At 53.8% G+C, this 12930-nt stretch overlaps 2 protein-coding genes across 2 annotated transcripts; both read left to right on the forward strand.

Moving 5' to 3' along the window:
* Positions 1 to 1776: 1776 nt before the first annotated feature.
* grg-1 (Glucose-repressible gene protein) lies at positions 1777 to 2051 on the forward strand (the record flags this gene model as incomplete). Its single annotated transcript, XM_032033809.1, has 2 exons — positions 1777 to 1898; positions 1958 to 2051. The coding sequence occupies 2 exons, from the start codon at positions 1777 to 1779 to the stop codon at positions 2049 to 2051; spliced, it is 216 nt and encodes a 71-aa protein (XP_031887139.1).
* Positions 2052 to 2567: 516 nt separating this feature from the next.
* Positions 2568 to 3409, forward strand: Ebpl (Emopamil-binding protein-like; the record flags this gene model as incomplete). Its single annotated transcript, XM_032033808.1, has 3 exons — positions 2568 to 2969; positions 3028 to 3163; positions 3219 to 3409. The coding sequence occupies 3 exons, from the start codon at positions 2568 to 2570 to the stop codon at positions 3407 to 3409; spliced, it is 729 nt and encodes a 242-aa protein (XP_031886980.1).
* Between the last annotated feature and the right edge of the window lie 9521 nt (positions 3410 to 12930).

Consider the following 12930-nt stretch of genomic DNA (forward strand, 5'->3'; position numbering starts at 1 on the left):
ATCATCACAGGTGTTTGCTGAATGTTGCTGGGTATCCAGTCATCGTGAAGCCAGGCGTAGATCTCGATGACATACAGGCGTTGTTGTGTCGATGGGCGAATCGGGAAACAATCATCTGACGGGGCGGGAATTTGCCGGGCTGCGCCTTTGAACAATTGAAACCCGCGTCTTGCCGCATCCAGAGGGCGGACGGGGACGCGGACTCGATGGACGGGCAGGAGGCAGCAGGTCGGAGCATATTGAGGTTAGAGGCAGGCAGGCTGGAGGCGAAGGGATGGGTCTGATTTCCTCTGCGTACGCTTTGTGCGGTCCAGAACGGTCCTTCCACCTCCCAAAGCGTGAAGCTACCTGCCAGTGCGTCATCAGACAGGAGCTCTCTGATGACAGGCCCAATCAGAGGACTTCCGGCTCAAGGTACCCCAGTCGACACCTGGCCCGTGCCCATCAGTTGAGGTGATGCTTCAGCTGCTTTCTGAGTGAGCGTGTCGGTGGTGTGTGTCTGCTTAGCTTTGCCTCCATTGTGCAATCCACTGTGGCTGGAAGCTTTGTGAGAGGCTCCTATCAGAATGTGGAGGTGCTCCATTCATGGAAAGTGGTGTCCCAGAAAAGGGTGGGGAACCAACGACAAGATCGAGATTTGCAAAAATGCCATCCTCCTGACGAGACCCATGGCACCCCTGTGTGTTGTGCACAGGCTGGTTGGCTGGGCATTTGGGGGCAATCGACAGGCTGACGTATTTTGCCGGACATCATTACGCGACAGTGATCTTTTCTTGTGGCATGTCCACCGCAAACGCGACTGCCCGGTGGATTATTGGTACGGAGTATCCGTACCAGAGGTAAGAAGATAACCCCGCCGCCCAGCCTCAGTCGACGCGGGGACATTATGACGTTAGCGCCTTCCTAGCACCGCGTATCGTCCGTGCCTGTCTGCAAAGGTGCTCGTGACGTCATCTTGGCGGCATACACAGCTTCCACCAGACAGAGACCAAACGCAGGCAGGAGGAGCTCTGCAGCTCCAGATGCAGGTAGCTTCAGGAGCTCCATACACTGTACCGTGGCTGGTGCGACTTGCACCCAAACGAATAGAAGCTCCGCATGGGGCCATTTTCGGGCGTTCTAAAGTTGACATGGCACTTCCCGTTGGCTCCCGGGGCGGTTTCCCACGCAATCGGAATCTGACTGCAAACCGCCAAACTTGTGAGCACCCTGGGACGAGGCAAACTCGTAGTCTATGACGCCATTTCTTCAGTTCACATGATAGACCCTGAGCGTCCTTGCCCAGATGGTGTGAAACTGCGCTAAAGCCACACTTGGGCAAGCCCGGGAGGCAATACACGCGCCGGGAGAGACATGCACGAGTTGGCACGAGCAAACGGAAGGAATGAAGATGGGGAGGGGCAGAGGGGCATCCCGACTCTTGACAGATACCTGAAGGCATGGCATTCCAACACCTTGCCCGAGGTAGACGTGATGTACCTTCCTTTCTGACTTCAGTCTGTCTGAACTCAGGCAACCTGGAAGTTGAGGCTGGCGGGGCAAGTACCGTACCTTCCTCCTTTCTTACTGCACGAAGGCAAGAATGGGCCACGATACGGCAGGAAGCGTGGTGGCTTCCTTCCCTCGAGGTGTCAAACCGGCCCTCCAACTTATTATATAAACCTCTCCATCCCACCACCTCTCCCAGCTTTCTTCTCTCCTCATCACACAACAAACAATCAACTCAAGCAAACAACTTCACAACACTTCCAAACCAACCCAACCCCAACCATCACAATGGATACCATCAAGAACGCCGCCAACTACGTCTCCGAGTCTGTCCAGCAGGCCGGTGCCACCGCCTCCAAGGAGACCAACAAGCAGGTCGCCAAGGACTCCGACGCTTCCCTCACCAGCCGGTAAGCTTCCATCTTCAATCATTCAACCTGCTGACCATCACTAACATTCCACTTCACAGTGCCTCCGCCGCCAAGGATGCCGTCGGCGACAAGCTCGACGAGTCTTCCCACGAGGCCAAGGCCGATGTCCACAAGGAGTCCGCCAAGCACTAAATCGCTCCTCCCTCGATGATACCCCTAAATACTGCGGGAGGATATCAAAGGATCTGGCGTTTGGGAAAGGAACAGGAATCGCAAGCGATGAGGCAATGACACCTGGGGATAGGTTTTCTTTACACCTAGCATAGTCCTAATGCCACTACATTGCTAAATATCTTTGACTCGCACTGTTTTTGAGACAATTGATATGAGCACATTTCGAGCATTTGCAATTCGAATAACTCACATCACAGTCTTTCGCCGCCTTTGAAAGCGATTTGATATCATTGTGATGATAGAAACTTAATTGGTGCCTGCATCCCCGCCAACCCAGGAACTGACAGCTTGAAGCTTTCTCCACACCGGGGGCTCACTCCCGCGCACGGATCATTGAGCTGAACGTCGCGAAATTCCACGCCTTCCGTAGTCACACCAGATTGCCAGACCAGCAAACACATCTCCGCATGCCACCTCAACACTCCCTAATCCTCTTCCAAGGTCTCAATTGCGTCCGTAACAGAATTGCCCAGCATGTCCAACACCGCATCCAGCCTTCCGCCTGATCTGTTTGACCAGACGACGCTCGTCTCCCTAGGCGCGACCGTCGTCCTCCTCTCCGTTGCCATCGCCCTCTCCCGCCGCGTCCTCCACCCCACCACATCAACGAGCTATCGCGTCCTCTTCATCTGGCACGCCTTTGATGCCTTGATCCACTTCTTCCTCGAGGGCAGCTTCCTCTACCATTGCTTCTTCTCCTACACGCCCCTCGCCGACATCCCCGACGCCGATCTCTCTGGTTACCACCCAACCCCGGCCAACTATCTCGGATACTCGGACCGCATCTATGGCGCCCAGGCAGGCGGTGACAACCCCTTTGCGCAGCTTTGGATGGTCTACGCCAGGGCTGACAAGAGATGGGCTGGTGCGGACTTGGTGCGTCTACCCACAACGAGGAGCAGAAGAGTTCTTTGCTAACGTGGGCGTGGTACAGGGTGTGATTTCTCTCGAGCTGCTGACTGTCTTCGGCGCTGGCCCGTTGGCCTGCTGGGTTTGCTACTGCATCGCCAAGCGTGACCCGAAGGTCAACATCTGGATGATCATCATCGCGACGGCAGAGCTATACGGAGGTGAGATCGCCCCAACAGTAGACATCGTCGGGATACCGCTGACACAACCTCGCAGGCTTCATGACCTTCTGCCCCGAGTGGCTCACCGGAAACATCAACCTCGATACCAGCAACTTCATGTATCTCTGGGTGTACCTCGTCTTCTTCAACATGCTCTGGGTCTTCATCCCGTTTTACGCCATCTACGTTGCCTTTGGCGAGATTTCTGCTGCGTTCAAGGCCCAGGGCGTCAGGAAGAACCTCTAATGTTTTCCTGTCGGCGAGGCTATATTGAACTCGCCTTGTAGACACATTCTTCACGTAAATGGTTTCGACCTTGACTAAGATGTATATTCAAGGCTTCCGGGTGTAGATTCGTTCTCAACTTGCCATCAGAATAGCGCTTGCATCAACCACATGTTCTAATCGGTCTTTTTCAGATGGATCTTTAGGTGGATTTGAGACGGTCCTGGACCAAGCTGAGAGTTTTGTGCTTCAAATAAAGGTCGATGCCGATGCCAACGATGGTTATGACACCTGATGTTCTGCTCATTATCTCGGACGTATTTTCTGCAGCATGCTAGGAGGATTGCTACTCGGCTTGCATGGCACGCTGATGTCAATCATCACCTCATATCTGAATCCTGCCGATGTGGCTGGAGCTCGTGTGTTTCCTAGATGGTCTTTTCACAGTTCCGGGAAATCCTTGATGAAGGGTTCCCTGATTGCCTCATGACAAGCTTTCTCCCGCTGAAGCTTTCGTCTTTGGTGCAAGACAATGAGCGTTGCCCGCCCCCACGGCTTGACCTCCCCGGCCTATGGCGGACTGCGTTAGGGGGATGATGAAGGTGACAGCGATCTGATGTATTGAAAGACTGTTGTAGTCGAGACATGTGATAAACTATGAGTATCATGAGTATGCTATGAGAGAGATTTTGTCTGTCCATGGGAGGCCTTTTAATGTCACCTACATCACGTTGCAACGGCTCAATTTGTGATAGCATCACCGAAGGAGCTGGTTTGGTGTCACCAGTATTAGCAACGCTGACGTCGTTGCGAGACTTCACTGGATGCTAATTATCGAGACTGTCAAGCAACGAAGACATAGTGGGCAGAAGTTGTATGACAGAGGAAGAATAAATCTCTCATCGCCACCCGAGCTGCATGAGAGTATGCTATTTTTGCCGTTCATCGGAGATGAAAGGTGCAGTCAGTCTATGGGGTTTCTTATTCTTTCGAGTAACTACTTGCTTATTTATCTCCCTCTATCGAGGCATACTAACTTCAGGGCCTACATACTACCGCGTTTTCACCAGATTATCAACATACAACAACGACCTCGCGTAGATCCTCGTTGTTCTCGTTTTTGTGTTTTATTTTGGCAGTATCTGGTCTCATATTGCGCCCATCACCATACCCAACTAACATGGCCTGGAGGTGTCGTTTAACGTTGGACGACCTCACCAAGGTTAACTCCTCGTCATACTTTGGATAGATAGATACTGGCGATAGCCGACGCCAGACAATCTGCCGCGCCCATGTCCCATTGCTTGGCGTCAGGATCTTTCCATCGGTAAAAAGCACAAGAATCGCGGGGTGTAGGAAGCCGCCTCTCACGCGACAAGGTCAACAACCTTGATGGTAGGTTCAGGGTTCGTCAAGGCCACGACCAGTGAATCTCATAATGACTCTAGAATTCCCCAACGATATTTCGAACGACGAAGTCTTCTGTGTCAAATACTTTTATTGATGAAAGGTACTAAGTCAAAGTGCTTAAGTAGTAAATGTGAAATATTTAGTGAACTCAATGTGACCTTTCAACAGGCTGACTGCACTGTAGTTTGAAATCCTTGAAAATCTGAGAGAATAAGCAGACTTGGTATATTAATTTGTATTTTCATTTCTTTGCAGCACCATTTCTCTTCACGTACCCCGGTGATAATTGCGAGGTCAACTTGAGTTCCATCATGAGATGAGAGCAGAGCAGCGTTGGTGAGTTGAAGTATGGATGATAGCCTACGACTTAACCTATTCGGCACACAATCTGAAATCAATAACCCGAATGAATGAGCGCTAGTTGTCTAGAACGGAAGGGAGGGTTGAGTTGTGACTTGCGGAGCCAGAGATCCCATAGTTCATGCTCGATACCGTCAGCACACAGCTCAAAGAAGTTCAATACCAGAAGGAATTTGAGAGAAATGGAGGTGAGAAATCTCAAATGGGTTCATCCGTATTCAAGCATGCTCTACTTCACTGTGGCAGAAGTATTATTTTCTCCAGTATACAATGAATCTCACGAGAGCACCGTGGGATGAGCTGGGCATTCAAAGTGCAGATCTTTCTGAGCCTTATTATTCAGTAGAACGCTTCTATGTGAATCGAATGAGATCCGCATCATCCCACATCATTCCCATAACCCTGGAATCCACATCTCTGTCCTCCAGAACAGTAAAAGTCATTTGCCGAACATTGACAGATGTCCGCCTTCAAAGGTTCACCTGTCGTCCTCTTGTCAGACACTCACTGCCAGGAAGCTCCCCAAGGCATCCAGCAGTCTGAGGCGACAAGACCAAGACCAGGGACCTCTTCGTGCGGAGCCCTTCTCAGAACTTACCTGGGACTTCTAGAAACCGCTCCAAACCAGCCATGATCGGCAATTCTAGCCTTGGCGAACATCCAAAACCGCCTCAAGTTCCCCAGCGCCAACCGCGATCTTCCTTAGATGCTACCGCATCCTGCCTTTCGCACACCACCCTCGTCACATCCGACGACGCCCAGTGCCGCATCCCAAGAGAACTCAAATCACCAAAATCCCATTCACCAACCACATCACGGCTCTCTCTCTCTCAAGAGGCGCCTATCTTCCCCACGCCCACAACGCAACACCGATGCGGAGCCAATCGGTCTCATCCGTGCCATTTATCGATGTAAAACCACCCGATACCACCCTGCTGTAACACCAGGCCTCTCGCCTCGCCTCTCTCTCTTGCTCGGCAACCCATACCGAACACCGCGTCAGACGGTCCCACTGCCGGGCAGATTCCCCGGCCTGCAGTTTGCCTCGTCAGCGCAGCAGGAACAGCCCGTCGTGACGACGTTTGGGTAACGGATGATCTGCATGGTGGACACGCGCCCCGATGTGGGTGAGAGAAAAATATTCTCCGTAGTGCGATGCTCTCGGAGACGGGGAGACGGGTTCTCGAATAAGGGCAAGTTTCTGTGCCGTTCTCGTGTTTCTGCGTCTGACCCAGCCGACCAGTGAGCAGCGAGAGGCTCGCCTGTAGGGCGAGTAGCTGGGGCTTCTGATCTACCGGTATGTGGGCGTGAGTGTGTCAGCACGTGTCCCGAGCAACGTCGTCGTTCAAACACCACAATAGGCGAATTTAACGAAGCTGGAGAAACATGAACCTGAAAAATGAATGAGACTTCCGGCGGCAGATCGGCTGCGAGATGTCGTATGCTGCCGCGGGAGAGCATGCCGATCGTTGTTCGGGCGCCGCTGGCTGGTTGAATGGGCCAAGATGACGTCCTAGCAGGATCGCCGGGGACGACGTTCACTGGACTGATGGGGTTTTGGGATGATTCTACTAATCTGAAGTCCAGACGGGATTTACGACTGATGCTCCTGACGCATCAGATGAAAGGCGGAGCAGGTATCCGACATAGTGAAGACGTCTCTCGTACGACGACCACGCTCAAGGGAGTCAACCTCAACAGTGATGTTCACAACCACAAGGTGCATTACAAATGCGGGGATTTTAATGCGAAAGAAACCTCCTACCTATGTCGATTGTACGACGACAGGTATAGGTCATCGGCTTGCACATGGATTTGGCATGTTACCAGCATACGGCCAAAGCCCTCTACACCACCGCAAGAGGTATCTCAAGCCATCGACGACCAATAAGATACGAGGGAAGAAAGTTCAGGCAATATCGTCGAGTTCTGTAGAAGCCATCGTAGCACGCTCTTCTGGGGCGCCACAGCACGCCTCTAATGAATTCACACCACGGTCATCACAATGGAGGACCAAGAAGGCGTCTTTTACGTCTCAACGAACGAAGGATCTTGGAACAATTTGCATCTCACGCCATGCTATATCTCTCACCTGAGAATCAGTCTCAGGACCCGGACGCTTGTCCGACAAGCCATTATCACTCGAGTTGATGGCTCGCTGAGACCCTAAGGAAACCCGGAGATGCATGCGCTCCAGACATCCAGGCTTCTATTCCAGTAAACCATCATATCGCCAACACTCACGGCGTTATTCGAATCGTCATTATAATCTACTTTGATGAACTCTTAGTCTTCGGCAGTGGGGTTCATCACTTAGATCGTGCGCTGGTGGAGTTCGTGATGGGGGCGACGCAAGCGCCAACCGGGATATGGCGGGGTTGAACAGGACCTGGACTCGACTGCTTTGGGGGCCGAAATCTCGAACTTATGGTCCCTTCACCTGTCAGCCTCTCAAGACCGCCCAAAAGGTGATTCGATAAAGCTTTCTGCGCAGAGCGTAAGTCGAAAGATTGAGGCACGTCATCAACTTTGCCACGCCGTGCCATGAGCTTGCGTGTTGTTGGACTTTTTGTCAATACGCGACGCACAATCCGATGTTTGCATACTAGCTGATAGTGTGTCTTGACTCGCCGTGTTTGTTGAAAACCTGCCTATATTCCGGCTTAATATATGAGTATAGTGGACGGCTCCGACGGTGCGAGTCCGAAAGGACCAAGATAGCCCACACTTCATCAACCGAGGCCCGGCATTGCGTAAGATGCCTCCGAAGCCGGTCCGGATAGATATTGAAAATATCACACGCATGGTGTTGAAGATATTGCCGTCGACGCCTTCGTCAAAATCGCAGTTGCCAAGACAGGGTTGTAGAAAAGAAGAGGCCAGGATCTGGTTGTGCCGGCCGGATGTAAGCTCGGTTCCGACTCGTCGGCGAGATTTTCGATTGCCTTCTCAAAGCACCACACAGTAGCGTGCGCAGAAGACAACCATCACCCTCCACGCAGCACCTTATTCGAGAACTGCGACGCTAGCAATCCGGTTTGTAAGGTCGACACGTGGGCGTGGTTCACCAATATGTGCCAACACGGCCGCGACGGCAGCGGGTCTGCCGACGGGATATCCTCCAAAGCCGTGATGCCTTGATCGGGCCGTCTGCTTTCCATGGGCGGCTCTTGCGCCAGCCGAAAAGGCATTCCAACCCGTCCCCATTCTCGCGATGGACGAGCCCGAGTAAGGTGAGCAGGCGGGGTCGTGAGTCAGTTGGCAACCTCTTTTCTTATCATGTCTCCGTCTGGGAGCAAACAGCACTATACCTGCGCCATCAACTGAGGGAAGAATGTGGATTGGCGCAGGAGAAGGGACCCTGACGGAAGACCCTGCCTCAAGGAAACCAACACCCGGTCTTGAGTAGAGATCCGCTCTTTGTGGGTTTGCGGAGTTGAAGCACAGTTGAGGAAAGCAACAATGCGAAGTATTCTGGGTGAGCCATCCTCGCCGTGGAACAAGATGTCATCTAAACTTCTGTATTGCATGCCCGGCGGTTGCCAAGGAGGATGCATGTCGAGACACTGAGTCGGTCGCTCACGAACAAGACGAATCTGTCGTGCAAGCCAAGAAACATGCCACCTCTAGTGCGGGAAAGACGGCAGCGATAACGAGTATACGCAAATCGAACTGTCGACTCAGTTGTCGTCCAGTCTTAGGAGACGAATTGCCACTTGATAGTTCCAATGAGGGTGAAAGCTCTATAGGTGACGACTACCACTTCAGACCTAGAGGTGTTTGGCTTCTTGCTGTCGGCCCAATGCCCTGAATGGTTCGTGGATTGCGATTTGCTCCCACTTTCCGTGGAGACCTCTCCAAGTATGCGGCGGATGGCTGTTGAGATGAAACGGCACCACCAGAATAGCACACTGCAACCGCCCTCGCACTGATTTCAGACGAGTGTGTGGACATAACCTGTCAGAAGACATTGGACGACCCCAAGTTGCGGAAATTAGGAGAATAACTGCTAGTGAAGAATGAGGAAAAAAGGAATGGGGATTGTCGACTTTGGATGACAGCCCGTTGCCGCTTGAATGTCCCTCACAATCTCCTCATCCAAGATTGATGACAGTACTGGATGGCGTAAATGTGGCGGGATGGCGGAAGCGCCAAGCAATGTGGTGAGGATCCCACATCCTGCGAAGGGCAAGCCCTACGAAAAGCCACTCATGACGTCGCCGAAGGCTTGTCAAGGCTGCTCGCCGACCATGTAAGCGACCGTTTACCAGATTTTGACGAATAATTTTTCACGAACTCGAGAGCTTCTGTCCGGAAGAGGCGGCACATGGCTGCCAGGGCCACCAAATCGAGAAACTGGATGGTTCTCGAAGTGGCAAGCGAGTTCGGTTGAGACTCGGTCATGTCCGCTATAATTGGACATCGTAAGATGCATGTGTAGTGCGTGAGTTGAGATGCTCTTCTCCTGGTGGTACGTCAGTCTGAATGGCCGTTTGATCGACGGCGAGGACCGGATCAGCAGAGAGCGTGGGTCTCCCCGGACGGGCGGGAAGCCCAAGGATGCGGCAGGAAGAAAAGCAGTGACGGTCTTGAGCCCGCGCAGTCCCTCATCTCGGAGCAACCATCTTCCACCGGGCACGCGGTTTCCAGCCAGTTTTTCTTGGTGGGGGCGACGCAGCCAAGCTTACGGTTGAAGGTTACAACTAGTGCCCCAGACCACCAAGCCATCAATATCCGTAGGGTTGAGTTGTGGGAGATAAATTGCAGTGTTTGACAGCCAGTGGCACCGGACCCAGACTGGTGTCACTCTGCACTAGTCTTCGGGAAAATAGCGTCGCACTACTGACTAGTCTCTGAGCTTGTCCCCAAGTTGCCCGCTGTGCTGGAAATTGGAGTTTGCTGTCTTCATTGTCGTAAGGCGTAGTGGACGATTGGTGACCCTCTTTTTGCAGATCGTACCAGTCGTCAAAGTCAAAGAGGGGTAGCGAGTTTGTGAGCTATACGTAGTTAACGTGATGATCGTCGATATCATGACGGACGCGCCATCAGCTGCAGGCGTCTGTCTCGTGGCGAGAGTGATGAGATCGCCCGCCCGTCCGTCCCCGCCGTCGCTTCCGTCAAGCGACGGCGTGCCGTTCGTGCGTTGCCCTTCAACGGTTCGCGCAAAGTGCAAACCTCCCCATATCTCGTCGTATCTGACAGGTTGCGAGTCGCAACGCCGTCACATCTCCTGCGGGCCTATCAGACGTGACGTGCCAGACAGATCTGGGCTTGAGGCCGTCAAAGCAACGTACCCTAGCCGAAGGAGGTCTAGCCTGATGTAAGTGTGGAGAACGCAACAGTCTGTTCTTCGCGGAGCAGGGCTTCGAAAGGCATGGATCCCTGCTGTTGAGACCCGTCAGAGCCCCCCTGTGCAGGCTATCTCAGCTCAGATGACACAGCATCTGCCTCATCGCTCGAGAATCTGTGGAAACAGACGAACTCGATCACCCGAGAGGAGGCATTTGATTCGTCCAACAGGGACCGTTGGACGAGCAGCCAGTCTGGCAAACAGTCGTGGCATCCTGTCCGATGTTATCGTTCAGACTCGAGGGCATCTGTGGGTGTGAAGCGTCCAAGGGGACGACAACGACAGCCCTGGTAATGGCGAGCCCCGTGGCGACGAGCGACACGTGCAAAGACGAAGATAGCTGGTGTTGGCCATGGTCTCCGACTGGCAGAAACATCCCGTGGGCAGGGCTGTCGGGCTAGTGCGAGGAGGCCTGACGAAGCCCAGTCGCCCTGCCATGGTTCTGTTTATCCGACTGGGCAGAGGACTGGACTTGGGCTTCGCCTTCGCCGTGCGCCTGGCCGCAGCGGCTCACTTGCGGCATAATTGTTGAGCTGCGGTGCGTGACTCGATTGGCATGCCGTCTGCCTGCGCCCCTCGCGAGAATCTAGGCACATATCAATTGTTGGCCACCACGTGAGAGAGGGGCGGTTGGATTGCCGATCGTGTGGACGGCCGAAGCTGTTCTGCCGAAGTGATGAGGCGATTCCCAGCACCCACAGCTTATCGAGACCACCACACCCACCTGTTTTCCAGGCACAGGAGACACACCAGACCAGACTGATATCAGAACGGATGGGCTGGCAGCAGAGACGAAGTTCGATTGGGTGGTGGTGGTGGGCAAGCAAGGCCAGGCACGCAGCAACAGCAGCAGCAGCAGCAGCAGGAAGGAGGAAGAGGGAACAAAAAAGGTTTCGGCATCGCCAAAAGCCGCCCCTTCCACAACCCCTGCGGCGGTTTGATCCACTTCTTTGGCAACAGCCACTAGGCCAAATAGGGAATAGCGACCAGAGGTTTTCTCCTAGTGCCCCCCAGATTTGGGGCTCAAGTCCAACGTCAAACCTTGTCTGGGCCAACCTCACAGCCAGGGGCTCAGGCATTTTGGGCGACACTACGAAACCCAGACGTGTTACATCACTGCTTCACCTCATCGCCACTCAATGCTTCAACACCAAGCCATCTGTGCTGCGCTATCTGCCTCGCCTGCCATGCCATGCCTGTCGTGCCTTGCCCTGCCTCTCCCTTCGCCCCCAACGCAAGGCAAGGCAAGGTAAGGCACACGGTGCGACTGCGACTGCGACGGCCAACGGCACGAAGAAGCCCACAGTTCTGCTGCTGGTTACTGCTGCACTGCGCTGCTCTGCTGACCTCGTACCGGGACACGAACATGCCCCCCTGCTTCTCGTGTAGGCCGTCTTCCACCACCACAGCCCTCACTCACACAACGTTGGTCGGCAGGGGGCCTGAGTGACGAAAATCGCAGAGGACAAGGTACCAACCCAGCCAACGTTGGCGGGGTCGTGACGAACATGGTCGCCATCCCGCGTCCAGAGCCCTTGTCTCCAGCCACGACCTCTCTGACGAGGACCAAGACAAGCTACATCGCCGTGCCGTGGTTTCTCCAAGTCGTCTTCTAACCAGCAACATGCACGTCAAGCGACCACCCACCCCCATCAAAGCCCCCCTCTGCAGAATGCAGGTCCGCCAGTTACGGGCCGAGCTGAGGTGCGGGCTGCTTCTCATTCGCCGGCTCGAGTTCGTCGACCCTCGTCTTTTACCTCTATCCTGGGCACACCAAGGACCCACGATCCATCTTCGTCCTCCCCTGTTCTGGCCCTCTCCCGTAGGCCACCCATCCAGCCGTGCTACCCTGGACCAAAGTTGGACTTGGGCCCCATCTAGCGGTTTGGCTAACTCTCCGGACCTCATCTGGCCCGCGCGGGGGCCCTTCCCGAGTCTCTCCCCTGCCGACCCCCTACTGGGTCTCGCCCGCGCTTCTGTGATCGCCTTTTGACCTCTTCATGCGGCCTTCCCTCTACCATCTGACTCCTGGAAGTGGTCTTTCCTTTCCTTCAAGGCCGGTCCCTTTCCCTTCTCTTGAGTGGCTGGTCCTATTGCTCCTTGTTTCTATTCGTAGGTCCCGACTTTGCCTAGTGTCTGTTTCGTCTGGTCCGCCCTCTTCGTCCAAGAGCGGCAGTCTTCTACAGTCCATCCAGTCTTTTCACCTACTCTTTTCACTTCTCCATCCCATCCGCGCTCCATCTCCATCCATCCTCCTCTTCGCTTCTCACTCACTGCTACTACTCCTTAACTCTTCCCCAACGAGGACGTCTTCGACAGGTCTATGGATTAGATGGTTCGGACGGCGAATTAATATCTGGCATTGCTGCGGCTCGACGCCTGCACTCATCTCTTCGACATTGCCAGGTGAATAATCGACGAG

Source organism: Colletotrichum fructicola (genome assembly GCF_000319635.2).
Source record: "Colletotrichum fructicola Nara gc5 chromosome Unknown KSG_Nara_v1_contig02, whole genome shotgun sequence".
NCBI lineage: Eukaryota > Fungi > Ascomycota > Sordariomycetes > Glomerellales > Glomerellaceae > Colletotrichum > Colletotrichum fructicola.